At 38.1% G+C, this 13566-nt stretch overlaps 1 protein-coding gene across 1 annotated transcript; it reads right to left on the bottom strand.

Annotated features, from left to right (window-relative positions):
- Positions 1–125: 125 nt before the first annotated feature.
- Positions 126–13304, bottom strand: LOC4326904 (protein ZINC INDUCED FACILITATOR-LIKE 1). Its single transcript, NM_001408982.1, has 17 exons — positions 13038–13304; positions 4348–4388; positions 4165–4225; positions 3868–3970; positions 3681–3783; positions 3544–3597; positions 3355–3417; positions 3031–3080; positions 2853–2928; positions 2271–2474; positions 1926–2013; positions 1644–1729; positions 1451–1558; positions 992–1036; positions 796–884; positions 644–687; positions 126–422 (listed from the first exon to the last, which is right to left on the bottom strand). The coding sequence occupies exons 1-17, from the start codon at positions 13219–13221 to the stop codon at positions 328–330; spliced, it is 1494 nt and encodes a 497-aa protein (NP_001395911.1). The 5' UTR covers positions 13222–13304; the 3' UTR covers positions 126–327.
- Positions 13305–13566: the final 262 nt, after the last annotated feature.

Here is a 13566-nt window from a genome sequence, read left to right on the forward strand (position 1 = left end):
TGTCACTATATATGAAATACAATGTTCTTGATTCCGTAAGTCTTGGAAGGAATTTGAGCATGTTTAATTTGGCAGTCATATTGCTTCAGTCGATTAATGTAACAACGATTCTGCTAGCTAGGTAATTAGATGAAACAAGATCCCGTTAGCTGTTTATCATATGCCTCGACCATCCAATGGTTCGGAGTTCAGACAGAAATCAAAGATACCACCAAACTGATTACACAACTGAACATTACACGCGGTACAGTACATGAATTCCTCTTGCAGGTTAGAATCCAGGCTGAAGTCTGATAAATTCTGGCCTTTTTGTTACCTAACTACACATCATCGCATATCCGGCAAGGCGAAAAATGGCTTGAATGTCAGGATGAACCCAATCACTGACACCATGTTCAGCATCAGGAACAGGATCTGCTCACCTGGATGTATCATGACCATTATGAGTCAGGTAACTAATCACACCTGATAATATGTACTCCATCCCAGAAAAAACCAACGTCTAGTAAAAAGTTGATTTTTCTATCTATGTTCAGATTCATATCTAGAAGTTGGTTTTTTCTAGGACAGAGAGAGTGATATGATGACACTATATCAACAGTAATGCAAATTATCATGGCTTGGAAGAGCCTTGTTGTTTTACCTGGTAAGAACAACCCAGTAATGTGCTTTTGCGCCCATGAAAACCTGCATCAAGCAAAGAGATTGATTGATTGGTCATCTCCTTTTTATTCTTGGAAGAGGGAAAAAAAAAGAGAGAAGAAACATGAACTTCTAACCACAAAAGGAACTTACAAAATTCCAGCTGCTGCTGGAGCTACGGCTTTGAAGATTGACATCAGAGTGACAGAGATTCCATTTGCAACCCCTCTTTGTTCTTGCGTCTTTGCATGTTCCAACAGTTAAGAAAAAAGAGCATAACAACATGATTATGACAACGAGGAAATGCATTGAAGTAAAAAAGAAATGTCCTATTGATTCTGATACATACCACTGCAGTGTTTTGCAGGATGTTGCATGCAATAGTAATTGTAGCCTGTACCATTCAAAACAAGCATTACAAATCTTTAAACGATAAATTCCTGTAAAACGATTAAGCTCGTTTTATCTAAGAATACAATTAACTTTTTAATTTGTAATCCTTTTCTCTGTAGGAGGCAAAAAAAAAAAAGGAACAACATGCTGGTTTGGTTTGAAGCCAAAACTTGCCATACCAAAATATTGACATTTTGAATAGTAATTTTGGCAATGTTAAAATGTTGGCATTAGCAAAAACTCGCCCATGATTTGGCGTTACCAATATTTTGGTATGGTTGCAAACTAAACAAGCCCAACATCACTGAATTTGGGAAGCTTGAATCAAAAACATGGATTTTTATGTTGGTACAAATAAAAATGCAATTTTCCCTATTATAGGGCAGGATATATATCGCAAAGAGGAATTGCTTACAGCGAACATATTTTTCAAAAGCGAAGCAATGTTGATGAGTACTTTGAGCTCCAGACCATACAGGTTAGCCATGAATGGATATGTTGAAAGGAGAAGTATAGACAAGACCTGCAAATCAAACATGCATTGGTACTAAAAAAAAAGATTCAATTTTCAGAAGAATCATCTTAAGACAAAACATGCATCTCCCTACCGCTGCATAACGGAATGGCTTGATTGGCCCAACATATTTAGCAAGAAGCGGATAAATCGCAAGTTGGTACACCAAAACACCAAAACCTGCAAATTCAGACGAAATTGTCATTAGCTAAAGGAATTTTGAAGGCAATGATAGCTACACATTAGTGGTAAACAGGTATACTAAGTATGCTGCTGATTTAATTTATTTTGAAGATTACTTTAAAAAAAATGTTTTTGAGATATGGTTTCTTGTATGTATTGATCATGCATAAAAACTTGAAAAAACATCACATACCGGAAATAGCTAGCACGATACCAACATCCTGGGATGTAAAACTCAGGCCCCGGTATTTTCTGCTGCTCACAGCCCAGAGTGAAAATATCTGAAAATATAAGTTACATAGTACATTAACATCCTAAGTTCGCTGTTTGTGCTAATGTAACTTCTCTATAGGAGGAATACAATGGCATATCAACATCTTAACAAACTAGACTGTTTCTCAATGTATTAACCCAGGGGTGAATCTAGAGTATTATTGAGTTGGGGCCTTGCCTAGCACCCTGACCTCCACTCATTTTACTTCCTACCTTCGCCCTTCTTATTACTGCGATAATCTATAATTCAGAATATAGGGATTACCTCAAGATAAGCTGTATCATGGAGAGAGAAGACACAGTAGAGGGTAATTGCTGACATCAGCTGCCAGTTCTTCAGCAAACTCTTTGTATGGCCCATTCTCCCTGATCCTGATTCTTTAGTTGTTTCTCCTAAGTCTGAAGTCGCATCTTGTGCCTCTAGTGCATCAATGACTTCTTTGTCATCATGGTGCATGTGCAGGGTTTCCTAAGAACAAGGGGCTAATGTTAAGTAACTTTTCTCCACATATTACAGTAGATACTTTATTAATACTACCTCTATTGTTTTTACTTGTCGTTTTGGTCATCAACATAATCTCCAATACACATGCCTCATTATTGTTTTTTCTAATTATAAACTTATAAAAATTATTAAAAAAATATAACCATATTTTTAATGCCAAATCTTAATGCCATTTTCACGGATCAAATCTTAATATTTTTTTAATATATTAGTGATTTAAGAGTTTGAGATTTTATTGCACACTTTCTAGGATGTCGACCTTTTGAGAAAGGAGGTAGTATATTTTTTTACATGCATTTCAGCATTTCAAAGAAAGAATGGTAGGGGGAGAGAGTGGCGTACCGGAAGCCAAATACACGCAACACATGCTCCTGCTGCTAGTACCGATATGACGAAGCAAGGGAGAAAGTAGGGAAACCTGAAATTAGAAGTACATTGGATAGGCTTATCTTCTGTTCTTCAAGTATATAAACAAAGATTTATTTCTGAGGAACAGAATGAATGATGATTAATAATTTACCTCCCAAATACCGATTCTTCAGAGAAAAGATTTGGGTATTTCTTTGCAGGCTGATACAAGATAGAAAATGCACAATATTAGCCAACAGATTCAGAGCAATCTTCATAGGTTGCGAATTTAGTTAAACTTGATTCCATTAGCACTGTTTTCATTAAAAGGATGAAACTAAATAGTTTTTAGGAAAAAAATTGTCAGATTTATGTTTCTTTTTCTCTTCCACTCGCACAAGAAGTCAGCTCTGATGAAGTAAGGCATGGCGAACGGCATTTTAGTAACTATACAAAGTTTAACTTGGTTTCATCATCAAAGTGTACTTAAGCTCACCTGCGAAAGAAATCCTCCAATAGCTGGTCCAACAACCAGAGCTATTGCTCGCGAGGATGTGACCTATAACATATAATACGACCAATAAGTAGCCAGTACTAAAATATAATCAGTAAAAATTTTAAATCCTCATCCTATAGAGATAAACAAGAAGCTTGAAATGCAAAACAAGAGTATAACTCTTCTTACAAGGGAAATTCCAAGAGCTTGGTGCTCCTTCCTGCAGACCTCTGAAGCATAGGCCTGGACAATACATGATGCTGAACATGAGTACGCAACAATCCAGTGTCATGTTCTTAGCATCAGCCATCAAACTGTAAATTTACCTTGATTGGTCCTAGTATACCACAGAGTAATCCAAGTAATCCCCTGGTAACAATTGCCATCCAGTAAGTCGTGCTGAGGCCAAAGAGTGTGTTAAACACAATCCTGGAAATGGTAAAACAAGATTTACTTCAGTCCAGTCGAATGGGATCAAGTATGATTTAAATAGTCTAACTGAGTGTTTCATACACTGAGAGGATACTGATCACAATGCAGGGCTTCCTCCCATATTTGTCAGCAAAAATGCCCCATGGCACTGCACTGATAGTTCTTCCAAGGAAATAAGTAGCCCCTTAAACAGAGAAATTACCGTTTAGTCGGTAACAAGTAATCCACAATAATCATAGTGGACTAAAAATGAACACCAAAACTATTAAGTATTCTATGATAATGGTAGATTAATCAACACAAGACATCTGGTTCAACTCTTGCCCATATAATGTTCTCAGTGGTGTTGTCAAAACCATGAGAGGAGACAGTGCTCACCGACAAAACCGGCATAGAACCCAATATCTTGCTCTTCCTTTGCGACTTTCAAGTCCCTGATCTGTGGCATCATAACAAAATTGAATACATGTCAATCACCATGTACTACATGGAAATTCACATATTTGATCTCTCTATATGTTTATCATGATAATAGTTCAACTTCAAAGCATATCTTCTTACCATGAAGTACAGATACGGAAACAACGACTGAATTGGCAACGCTGGAAAGGCAAAAGACCATGGTATTAGTCAACTATAGCTAAAATGGGATTTCTTTTTTCAGGAATAGAGATAAAATAATATTTGATACAACTGAACCGAAACAAATAAAAGTATGTCTATTTTTGACAAAAGAATGAGACTACTGAATCTGATAAGATCTACCAGTTTGTCGAAACACGCAATATCATGAAGATCATCGATTCATCGTCTACTCCTAAATATTATATAAATCATCAAAACACCACTATCACAATCTTAACAATTGCAAAGGCCATTTCTACATTCCACAACTTGTGACAAGTGACAACCAAATAGCTGATCCACAAGATGAAAATCAGATCAACACCTGCATCCTAACCAAACATCTATCCTCTCAAAGATGGTGCATACCATACCGGCACACAAGCAAGCGATCCAAGTGTAGAGGAAACCCAGGTAGGGAAGCCTGTCATTGGCCTGCACCTTCCTCTGCTGCCTGCACCCGGGGCAGCGTTCATGGTACACCTTCCTGCCGCCGGCGAGCAACGGCGCATTGCGATCGGCATCGCCGCCTCCGGTCATCGCCGCAATGGCGGGCAAGGACGTTTGCTCCTCTTCTCCTTGCAGGTTTAGTTGTCTGAATCCACATCAAGATGATGCTTGGTTTGTGAGAATGTCCGGGCATTCTCCTCTCTTTCGCCAAGAAGTAAGCAATGGGGGTTTAATTGCAAGCATTGATCTGCTAAAGCGTTGAGATCACTTTTTTTGGGTGTTTTGTCTTAATTAATTTTGTCCGGCTAAGTTTAGGCAGTGGCATTAGAGGGTCGGCTTAAATCTCTCCTTTGAAACGGCTTCTCTGCCAAGTACAAGTGTGCATATTGCTCCTCTCTCTCTCTCTCTCACACACACAATTATAGTTATATTAAGAACGTAAAGAGAGAAAAATATTATTCTTGATTATTCTAGCTTGTGGCATACATGGTAATAATGATATTAAAAATAAAAAACACCAACAATTGGCTGAGGAACACTATAAAAATTTAGTGTTAAATTTGTAGTTTTGTGATACATCACCTTAAATATGTAGTTTTAAGGTAGTTTGATCAATATATTTGTAGTTTGTGAAATTATGTACGAACCGTTAGGCTATTTAAACGACTGCCAATTCGACTCTGATTTGTTTTCGACTTTGGACTAAAAAAAAGAAAGAAAATAGCCGGTCATTGCGGTATTTTTTTCGGCCTAATTTATTACTCCCTCCATCTCAATATATAAGAATCTAGAACTGGATGAGACGTTTCCCAGTACTACGAATCTAGACAGGCAGCATGTCCAAATTAGTAGTATTAGAAAACGTCTCAATTACTATGAAATGTCTAATGCCATGCAAGGTTTGGAGGTAAACCATGATGATCTACCTCATGGAAACTTTCTGCTGAGTCTTTATCTCTCCTTTAATGCCTGTATTTTTCCTGCGGTCTAATCAAACAGTTTTTCCTGTGTTTTTCCTGTGTTTTGCAATCCTCTGTTTTACACTTACATTTATATCAAAATTTTACATTTTTTTTTTCTATTTCTATGTTTTCTTAGTCTTGTGATTTAAAGGGGCACTAAGGTCAAATATCACGCTTCGTAATGAATGTCATTTCATGAGAGCATAATGAGAAAGAAATAAGATCACATAGGATGCTGGATGCAGACACCTTAGGGCATGTACAATGGTAGCCACAAGCAACTGTGGTCTCAGGTTGCCACATAGGATAAGGCCACACAAAAACCACAATGTCTACAATGGAGACCACTGTAGAGTATATTTTGTGTTTCAGCCCCTATCTATTCATGTGTTAGTCCCTATAATATTTGTTATTATAAAATTAACTATTTTAGTCCTTCTAACAACAAAAAGAAATGTATAGATACCCCTAATCTATATATGGACCCACCGTCAGTCTCTCCAATCCTCTCCCCTTTATTTTCTCTTCTACCAACCGGCTCTGCCTTATCCTCTTCCTCTCTAACGCCTCCTCTCTCGTCGCCTCCGCTCCTCCTCTCAAAGCCGCCGCAGCGCCGCTCCTCCTCTCGTGCGCCGCTCCTCCTCTTGTGCGCCACGACAACGCCGCCTCCTCCTCCTCTCAACTGCCGCGCTCTTCCCCGCGCCATCCTCTCCTCCTCCTCCGCCACGCCCACACCCTCCTCCGCCGCATCCCACTTCTTCCACCGCCGCCCCACGCCCAAGGTCGCCAGATCCGGGCACGGGCTCGCCGGATCCGGTGGCGGTGCTCCTCTTCGCATCTGGCGGCGGGGAGGAAGCGAGGAGCAACGGTGGCGTCGGCGGTGCTCCTCTTCGCATCTGGCGGTGACGGGGAGCGGCGGTGGCGACGGTGGCGACGGTGAGCGGCGACGACTACCACGGTGACCGACCAGACGAGGCGACGCATGGGGCTCTGGCTCCGCCAACGCGTGGCCTCGGGTTGTGGCTTCGCGGCTCCCGAGCCCAGGCGCGGCGCTTCGAGTGGTTCCTCTGCAAGCGCGGATTCGGCCTGCAGAGCCACGGTCCCCACTGCCATGGGTGCGGGCGTCCGACGTGGAGGTTTGAAACCACATGCCAAGGTCACGCGTTGTACATGGCCTTAGAAGTTCGGGACCTGTTGATGGACGGGACTGTCACCTGCAGCTGTACTGCACAGACAGTAATGTGCATGTGGGCCTAGAGCCATAGATGTCTGTAGACAATTACTTCCTCCGCTCATAGTATGCGTGGTTTTTCTTACCGTTTCGGTGAGGTTATCGTTGTCCAATAAGTCTCTTTTGAATCGCATGAATGAAAAAGAAAATAAAGAAATATGAAAAACACCAGATTCTAATAAGGGATGGAAGTGTAAAATAGAGGACTGCAAAAACACAGGAATGACCATTTGATTGGACCGTAGGAAAAACATAGGAATAAGATGAGAGAGATAGACTCAAAGGAAATTTTCCAAGAGCTTTGAGCTTTTGCTAAGTTTCCTCTAAAATCTCTATAGGATTGTCCATTCGATAGAAGTTTTAAAGGATTGGATAGGATTCAATCCTTTGATTTAAAGGCATTCATAGGAATTTTTCCTGTAGGATTAAAATCCTCTAAAATTTCTATATTTTTCATCCAAATCAAATGGGCCCTAATATTATGGTTACAACAGTTTAAAAACTGATGTTTTAAAAAACTAAGAAGATTACCTCAGGTGGTTACCACAACAACAGAACGGTACGTATTGTAAACTCTGAGGTCAAGTCTCCATCATATTGTGAGACGCACCCCTCAACATACCATATATCATCCACAATATATTTTCTAATTATATAGTATATAGTACCATTGATTAATGGAATTGCTAGAAAACTTATAATGGTTTTTGGGACATAATACATTTTCTAATAGCTATATTATTTCATTCTACTATTAATTAATGGAATTGCTAGAAAACTTACAATATAGCCTTTGGAAGAAAAAAAACAATTTTTGGACCACTGAGGTAGCACAAGTTTTGATATCAAAACAAATTTACACCATACTTATACTGTAATTGTATTTACATTACAAGCATTGTAGTTAGAGTGAATTTCTTTTTCCATATAATGTGTCGAATGTGCTATAGGACTAGGAGCACTCTTAATTAAAGCCCAGTGAGCCATCCTTGGGGAGTAGGGACCCCATGGACCTCCGCATGGGTGACACACTGACAGCCACGTCTACTTGTGGGACTTTCTGCAAGCACCTGGTCCCGTGATCTCGCTAATTAAAAACCGTACTTGCTGAATACGTGTCCGTTTATGTAAAACGTATTTTGAATCAAAGGCACGTTTAATTGGGGAAATTGTTAAAGAGAGATAGGGCTGTTAAAATATATTGTTTAGTTGGTAGACGTGAAAGTTTTAAAAAGGATCGGAATTCGGAAAGAGGAGTTTAGGAGCAAACTTTTACATTTTCAATATCTAAATAAGGATAAGTGATAATCGGAAAGGGCAATTTTCTTCTAGGTATGACAGATAAATCTAAGATGTACATTATTGCTTAAAATTCAATTCCCATCAATACTCACATAACTGTCATCTTTACTACCAAACAAGAGGCAAGGAGTAAAAAAAAATGGTCAAACAATATCCCATATAGCCATATTGTAGATGGTGGAGTTCATTTCAATGCCATAAAGATAAATATCTTGCTTTGATATTTTTCAAGTGTTTATTAAGGTATGACAAATTATATATTTTGTATTGTTAGCTGCTTTGCATTTTTTGTGTTTAAATGGATGTTTAACGTAGTATGTCAAATTACATTATAGTAGAAATAGTTCTTAAACTTTTAGTATGTTTGTGTGTTTTGGGTGACATATATTGCAGGAAAATGCAATAAATTTTGAGTGTTTTTATATGTTGGAAACATGCATTGCACGTGCACGATTACTAGTATCTGAATAAGGATAAGTGATAATCGGAAGGGGAATTTTCTTCTAGGCACGACAGATAAATCTAAGGTGTACATTATTAGTTAAAATTCAATTCCCATCCGTACTCACATAACTATCATCTTTACTATCAAACAAGAGACAGAGTAAAAAAAAAACTTGGGTGACCAATTCTTCCACCAATTCCCTTGTCCAAACTCTCAATTCCCTTGCCTTCTCTTGCCTAATAGACTAGTAATGGACCTTTACCGACGGAGTTAGCAACTACGTGGGTCTATGTTAAATCCGAGGCACGCTCCGTACTAAATATACTTCATCCAGTTTAATATTACTTGTGGTTTTGTGCAACGCTAATGTTAAGTTTTGAAATATATGATTATGAATAATGTTTAAAATATTTGTCTTAGAAATATGGAGGCCATGTGTATATATAGATTAGTCTAAAAGTACTTCAATAAAATCATATATTTATTGATATTTGTATATGTATTATAATAAAAAAAAATAGTGATCAAAATTATTTTTAGAGATCGTATCCTTCTAAAAAAACAAGTGTTATCAATCTGGAGGATGGAACAACCTATATATTGTATTTAAAATTTATCCTAAAATGTGAGAAATTATATGGTTCATCACAGAAAACTTAGTTAAAAAACAGGGAAATTTCACAAGGCTTTTACAAACGGTATCCAATGGTTTAATTAATTCCCCATGCAAATAAAATGAAAATACCGTGTTTTGAAAGTAGATATCTACACATTACACATTATGTCATTAAAAAATACAATCCTGCCGATTAATCTGAACACACTGCATCCATCCCATAAAATGAGACGTGACGTTTTCTAACAATTTATTATATTAGAAAACATCATATTCCATTCTAAATTAGGGGGTGTTTAGATTCAGGGGTGTAAAGTTTTGGCGTATCACATCGGATATTATATAAGGTGTCGCATAGAGTGTTCGGGCACTAATAAAAAACTAATTACAGAATCCGTCAGTAAACCGCGTGACGAAGCCTAATTAATTCGTCATTAGCACATGTTTATTGTAGCACCACATTTTCAAATTATGGAGCAATTAGGTTGAAAAGATTCGTCTCGTAACTTAGTCGTAATATGTGCAAATAGTTATTTTTTTAAACTATATTTAATACTTCATGTAATTATTCAAACGTTCGATGTGACATGGTGTACTATGCTTTCAGATGTATTGTTAGAAATATCAGAATATGTTTTTTTTAAGGGAGGGAATAGACCTCAAGTAGTCAAGTTATCTGGTACGAGAATTTCATGCAAACTCCCTCCATCCCGAAAAAACAAATTTAGAACCGAATATGACATATTCTAGTACGATGAATCTGGACAGAGGTATGTCTAGATTCGTAGTAATAGAATGTGTCATACTTGGTTTTAGGTTATAGGTTGGTTTTTTTAAGAGAGAGAGAGAGAGAGGGGGGGGGGTGTTGAGTATGCAACGAAATAGTACTACCGTCGATGGCCATGAGCCATCGCTTTCACTGAAAAATCGCAGATCTTTTTTGCAGGGCGGTAGCGACGAGGGACTGCCAGGGCCACAGGCAGGTAAACTTCCAGGAAGCTTCGCACGGTAGGGAAAGCTTAGCCCTGCTGTGTGCCAGATATAGCTCCCAGAAAACGTACGTATTCACGTGTGGATGAGGTGCAATGCTTTGCATTTCCCTCGACTGGAATCACCTTATCTCAACTTGCATAGAATTTGTGTATTTGTGTTGTGCAGCACATATACAGCACTGTGTAAAATTCTGTTATTTCCCCCTTCCCAAGAGCAGCATATTTCTGTTTTTTTTTAGTGATGCTCTATTGCTCTAGCAAATTTCCGTACAATGCCTGAGTTTTGGCACTCAATTTTTTTTCCATTTTTACAAATGGAAAAGATGTGTTTGTATCTAGCATATACTCCGTAGTGTTTATTATATGACCGATGCAAAATAAGTAGATGCAATATCACTAAAAATTTAACACTGGATTTACGGTCATAAGAGAGTTTCGACAGAGTAGTAGAGCAAACTGATCATATCAAAATGTCACGTCAATCTGATATTGATATAGATGTGTTTCTTTCAACCTTTATGCTAGCATCGCAACCATGGTCCAAGGAAAAGGGTGGGAGAATGAGCGACCAAGTGGAACTGTTCCATTCCCATGGTGGACTTATTAAGGGCCTATTCGGTTCATATTTTCAAATCACAGGAAAAGGAAAAACGTAGGAATAACATAGGAATGTATGTGCAAAACTTAGGATAGGAAAATCATAGGAATAACTCTTAGATAGAAAAATACAGGAATCTTTGTATTAAGTTACCACAACCAAGATTTGAATACTCTAATTTGTGTAACTTAGATTCAAATACATAATGAAACGAGTGATTTGCCTTGATCCTATGCGTAGGAATAGAAAAAAGAGGTCCAAGTGGATGTTAATTTTCCTACAAAATTCCATAGGAATCACATACAAAGGAATTCTTCCTATGCTTTTCCTTTGCTATAATCCTACAAAACGAATGGATAAACAGTGATTTTTCCTGTAGGAATGGTTTTTCTTCCATATTTCCTATGAAACAAACAAGCCAAATCTCTGTATTTTTTCTCTTACAGATTATAGATTATCACGTATATATGCATCTCACAAGATTCTAAACCATGCAATTTTCTATATTTTTTTCATATATATTCAATTAACGTTTTTAATAGTTTAAATTACCTTTTAAATTTAGAATAACTAATTTATCATTCGTCTGTACTCTTCAAATATTTTCACAAAAGCCGATATTCTCTCTCTTATCGTCTGGAAAGAACTTTGCCTTAATTTGGAGCGGGAATTGGATGCATACGCTTTGGTGGCTTAAGTTTGAATGGACTCTCAACACCGCACCTGCTGCCCTCACATGCTGACATTCTACATCTGCTGAAACATCTCCGTGCAATAAATACTCTTCTCATGTCCTTTAGGACTATTCTCTTCGTCCAGAAAAAAAATTAAAGATATATTTTAGAATAATAAATCTAGATAAGCTAGCATTTATCTAGATTTAGATCACAACTTTAGATTGGGTTTTTCTTACAGAGGGAGTACTGTATACTGTACTGACCATGGGGCCCCATTAGATAGACCCATCATTTCGGTATATTTGCAAATAAAAAATAATTTGTGAATAAAACTTTATATACGTGTTCTTAGCGATCTAAAAATAAAAATAAAGGTTGAAAAATAAACTTCGATTAAAAAAAACCCTAAAATCAATTCTAAATTTAAGGTTAAAATTTTAAATTTTGGCTAATAAGTAGGAACATAAGCGAAAAAATGAGCCCCGTTGTCTGGAACCGTGACAAGTGAAAATGATTCCTTTCCGGCCAGTGGCACTACTACTAGTAGTACGTTTTCTTGTGACCTGATTAACCACGGTTAATTACTTAATTTATTCACTGAGCGTCTGGGTAGTTACGTCTGCTTTAACTTCTTTGAACCCCCATGGTTAAAGCAATGGCACGTTTTTACTGCACAGTAAATTGGGCGATTAACTTAAGAAATTAGTCCTCCAGTTAAATGACTTTTCAACTGCTCGTTCTGGATGCATGGTGCATCAGCATGAAAGAAGAAGAACAAGAGACTAATAAACAGATGCTTTAGCCAGGCAAAGTGAAGGGAATAAGATCAGGTAGTTATACTAGTGGAAAGTACTAGTATACTTGATATTTTAGTCCAAGTGAAGATAGCACGTGGAGTCTCCAAGTAAGTTTAACTTTGACTCATCCTATTTACCTTAAAGTAAATTTACTTTAAACAACCATTACATTGAAGTTTATAAAAATATAAGATAAATATATTGAAAATGTAAAAAAAAGGAAATTTAGGATTTGATAAAGTCTAAGTATTTTAGATTTTGATTTTGTATTGATTACATATGAGATGTGGGTAAAAATTGAACCCTATCGAAGGCCAAGTGAGCGTGCGCCTAGAAGGTGCCACTTTGAACGTACGTACTCTCCAACAACTAATAGATCTAAAACAAAACGCAAGTAAATTAATCAAAATGTTTTTTTCAAAAGATAATAAGAGCGGATTAAGGAGTAATTAAGAGTTGTGTCTGATCGTATGCATGGCAAAATGGATGAAACCATGACAAAAAAAATAAAAAAAGAAAGAAGAGGTATAGTAGCTAGCTCAAGCTTGGGTTCTTACAGGAGCAGAGGCAGACGACCCAGATGTAGAAGAAGTTGAGGTAGGGGATGCCGGCGTCGGCCTTGCACCTCTCCTCCGTCAGGCACCCGGGGCACCGCCGCCGCCTCCCCGCCGCCGACACCAGCAATGGCGCCGCCGCCGCCGCCGCAGCGTCGTCGCCGCCGGCCTTGTCTCCGGCGGCCATTAGTTCCTCCCTCTCCTACTAGCTAAGCTAGTCTGTCTCCGGCGAGCAGAGAGAAATTAAAGGAAGGAGAGGTGTGGAACTGACTGAACTACACTGATGAACTAGTACAGGAGCTTGGCTTATATAGAGCGATGGCGCGCATGCACCAGGGACGTTTGTTAGGGTGTGCCGACGAGGTTGACACATGCTCGAGCTGACTCATAAATAGTATACTAACATTTTAAGAATATAATCTCCCAATTAAAATACTCTATCCGTCCCAAAATATAATAATTTATAATCAGATGGAACATTTTCTACTACCACGAATCTGGACGAGCTAACTATCCAGATTCGTAAAAAAAA

The sequence above is a fragment of the Oryza sativa genome, chromosome 1 (assembly GCF_034140825.1).
Source record: "Oryza sativa Japonica Group chromosome 1, ASM3414082v1".
NCBI lineage: Eukaryota > Viridiplantae > Streptophyta > Magnoliopsida > Poales > Poaceae > Oryza > Oryza sativa.